The sequence below is a fragment of the Aplysia californica genome, unplaced genomic scaffold, assembly GCF_000002075.1.
Source record: "Aplysia californica isolate F4 #8 unplaced genomic scaffold, AplCal3.0 scaffold00953, whole genome shotgun sequence".
NCBI lineage: Eukaryota > Metazoa > Mollusca > Gastropoda > Aplysiida > Aplysiidae > Aplysia > Aplysia californica.
This window is the reverse complement of record NW_004798223.1, coordinates 137,891-140,696: the sequence shown is the minus strand read 5'-3', so window position 1 is coordinate 140,696 and position 2,806 is coordinate 137,891. Positions and strand designations below refer to the sequence as shown.

Sequence of the window (2,806 nt, the reverse complement as noted above, 5' to 3'; positions counted from 1 at the left end):
GGGGTGTTGTTGTTGCTGTTGGCGTTGTTTCTTAAAGGTAAAGAGAAGCGCATCGACGCAACAACGGTCATTTACTGCAAAGGTATTTTTAAAAATCAGACACGAACAGAAAAAACAAAGAGAAATGAAAGAAGTAGGAAGAAACAGCTGACAGTGTTGGGGTATTCAAATTGATCGTTGAGAGCTCTGGACGGAGAATATTATTGTAAGCTTTCAATGTATGCACACCACACCGTGAAGCAAATTTCCGGGAGGATAAAATAATCGTGGGTTTTCCTATTGCACTTCCGCACTCATATCACTAGATTATCTAGATCGATCGGTGGGCACATACCATCACGTAAAATTCCATTCTGAAAAATGTTCAATTTGATTACAAAACAAAAACAAACAGCAAGAACAGCCTGAAACACATTCTTTTTAATTTTAGTTTCAGTTTTAGATTTAGTACGAGTCTTAAGTCACATAAGTGTCGGAAGATTAGAGGTGATTCTAGACGGTAATATGCAAATAAAAGAAGTAGGAGAGATAAGGACGATAGATATTAGATAGGAAAGAAGGGGCACCCGCCACCCACCCACTAATATCTCACAACACTGGAGTGCACCCTTACTAAAGACATGACGTATTTCAAGGTAAAGTTCCACTTTCTCTCAAACATAACATTCTATTATTTTGCTTTTACTAAATTTGCAGAGAATTAGTTACAGGCATACGCAAAATTCGGAGAACTCAAAACGCATGTACATGCTCGCACATTTGCTAACAAACAAGAAAAGACTAACATTATTACTATTACATGTTGTGTAAAAGTCTTTTACAATAAATCTAAAAACAAACGCACATGTTAATTTCTTAGATGAAAAAAAAGGTTCAAGTAGCAAGTTGGATAACTGGACTCACCTGAAGTTATGTACTCTTCTAAACATATTCCAGAGCTGGTGATCTGAGAAGGGAAAAAAGTGAGAAAGACTTAAATTTCAACCCAAATAAAAAATAATAATTTAAAAAAAAAGATACGCGCATTCATACAATCTCCTACCATGCAAGACCTTGAATTAAAATAGCAACGGTACTGTGCTTCCAAGTAATCACCATATCCTTTTTCAACCTGCTGTGATTATCAGAATTCTAACACAGTGGTTGAAGAATTCGGTCCACTACTGAACTGAAAAAGTAAGAAACTTTGGTTGGGACCATTTTCAGGACACACGCAATAGAAATCACATTACAACATTCAGTTCCATTTTAAAGGAGATGGGTAAGAATACGGAGCTATATTATCACTGCCTTTTGAATAAAAACTGTTTTTGTTTGTTTGAGTAAAGAGAAGCACGCCGACACAGTAACGGTCATTTAATGTGGGTAAAAAAGCATGACAGTATGACAGTAGCAACAGAAGGAAAGAAAGAAAGTAGGACCAACCAGTGGCGTCTTCCAACCACCCACTTTGAATTTTAAAAAGAACAAGTCTGGACATAAAGACTAAAAATGTTACGCCTCTACTGACACAATTTTAGACCATTTAATTTAGGAGGTGGACTGCTTCAATAGGGTCTGTCAGGGACAACCCTAGTTGAGTGGGATGCAGTATCCCAGCAGAAACACGGATATATTAAATGAAATTAACTTGCCCGAAGTGAGATTCCAAATCACTTATCGTGGTTATTTTATGTGCATCGGGTAAGAAGTGTACCGTACATTCGAAAACTCAAACAAAAACTCGACTATAACAAGCCGACGTTTTATCTTTCATTATTGGACGCCAATGGTGCACACCCGTCGCAGCAAATTCTTCATAGAGAGCAAAGAGCAGCGGCCTTGGCAGAGCATGATCTTGGATAATATTGTTTGTGTAAAGACAGGCGCATCGACACAATAATGGTCATTTAGTGCTGGGAAAAAGCAAGGCAGGCACAGAAACAACAGAAGGAAAGTAAAGTAGGGCCTTCTATAGTACTAGTAGCACCCTCCAACCACCCGCGGTCTAGGATATTAAGATTAAAGTCTATGACACACATATTAAACTGTATAAATCTTTCACCGCACGCCAATGTACACGACGATAAGAAGTCCAGCATAATAATATGTTTCATAAGCCGTTTCAAAAGTCAAACTGACCAGCTGAAAAGGGGACTTGTCAAACTGACCGCAAAAGATCTCTCCTCTGGGAAACGACAGACGAAAACCACGTGCCACAATTACCAGGAAAGAAAACAGTGTGACTCAGAGCAAAATTTAATTTAGAAGAAATATATTTTTTCGGTACAAAATTGAATTAGAATTTTGCACTTCATAGCGTGAATCGAATTTTTTTTCGTGTATTATCTAAGCAACTAAATGAATGATGATATCTCCAGAAGAAAGACGGGGCTTCTTTCCCAACAAGTGATCTATCGACTCTCAGTCTGAGAGTATGACACGTCGTGACTTACGGTAGACAAAAACTACAGCTTGAAAATTCGTTGTTGTTTTTTTGTCTATTAAAAAAAATAATCCTTCTCGCCTCTGCGCACTGTCAGTGAAATCAGATCAATTCATATGATTCATAGTATGTTATGTTTCACTCCTCCATCGACGCAACTAAAGTCATTTATTATTATATAGATCGGCCGCTTCGACCCTTTCTGTCAGGGCCAAACTGGGCCAACTGGGAATGTGTTTTGTTAGAACACATTATCTACCCACTATCCAGTGTCTATGTTACAAATAGGATCTTTGCTTTGCACGTACCCCCTCCAACACACACATACACACACACACACACACACACACACACGCACACACACACGCACGCACACGCACA

At 38.5% G+C, this 2,806-nt stretch overlaps 1 protein-coding gene across 1 annotated transcript in view; it reads right to left on the bottom strand.

Moving 5' to 3' along the window:
* Positions 1 to 2,806, bottom strand: part of LOC101849802 — a 48,957-nt gene that overhangs the window by 28,097 nt on the left and 18,054 nt on the right. The window contains exon 3 of the mRNA XM_005110839.3: positions 904 to 946. Coding sequence (XP_005110896.1) covers positions 904 to 946 — 43 coding nt within the window. The remainder of the gene's footprint in view (positions 1 to 903; positions 947 to 2,806) is intronic.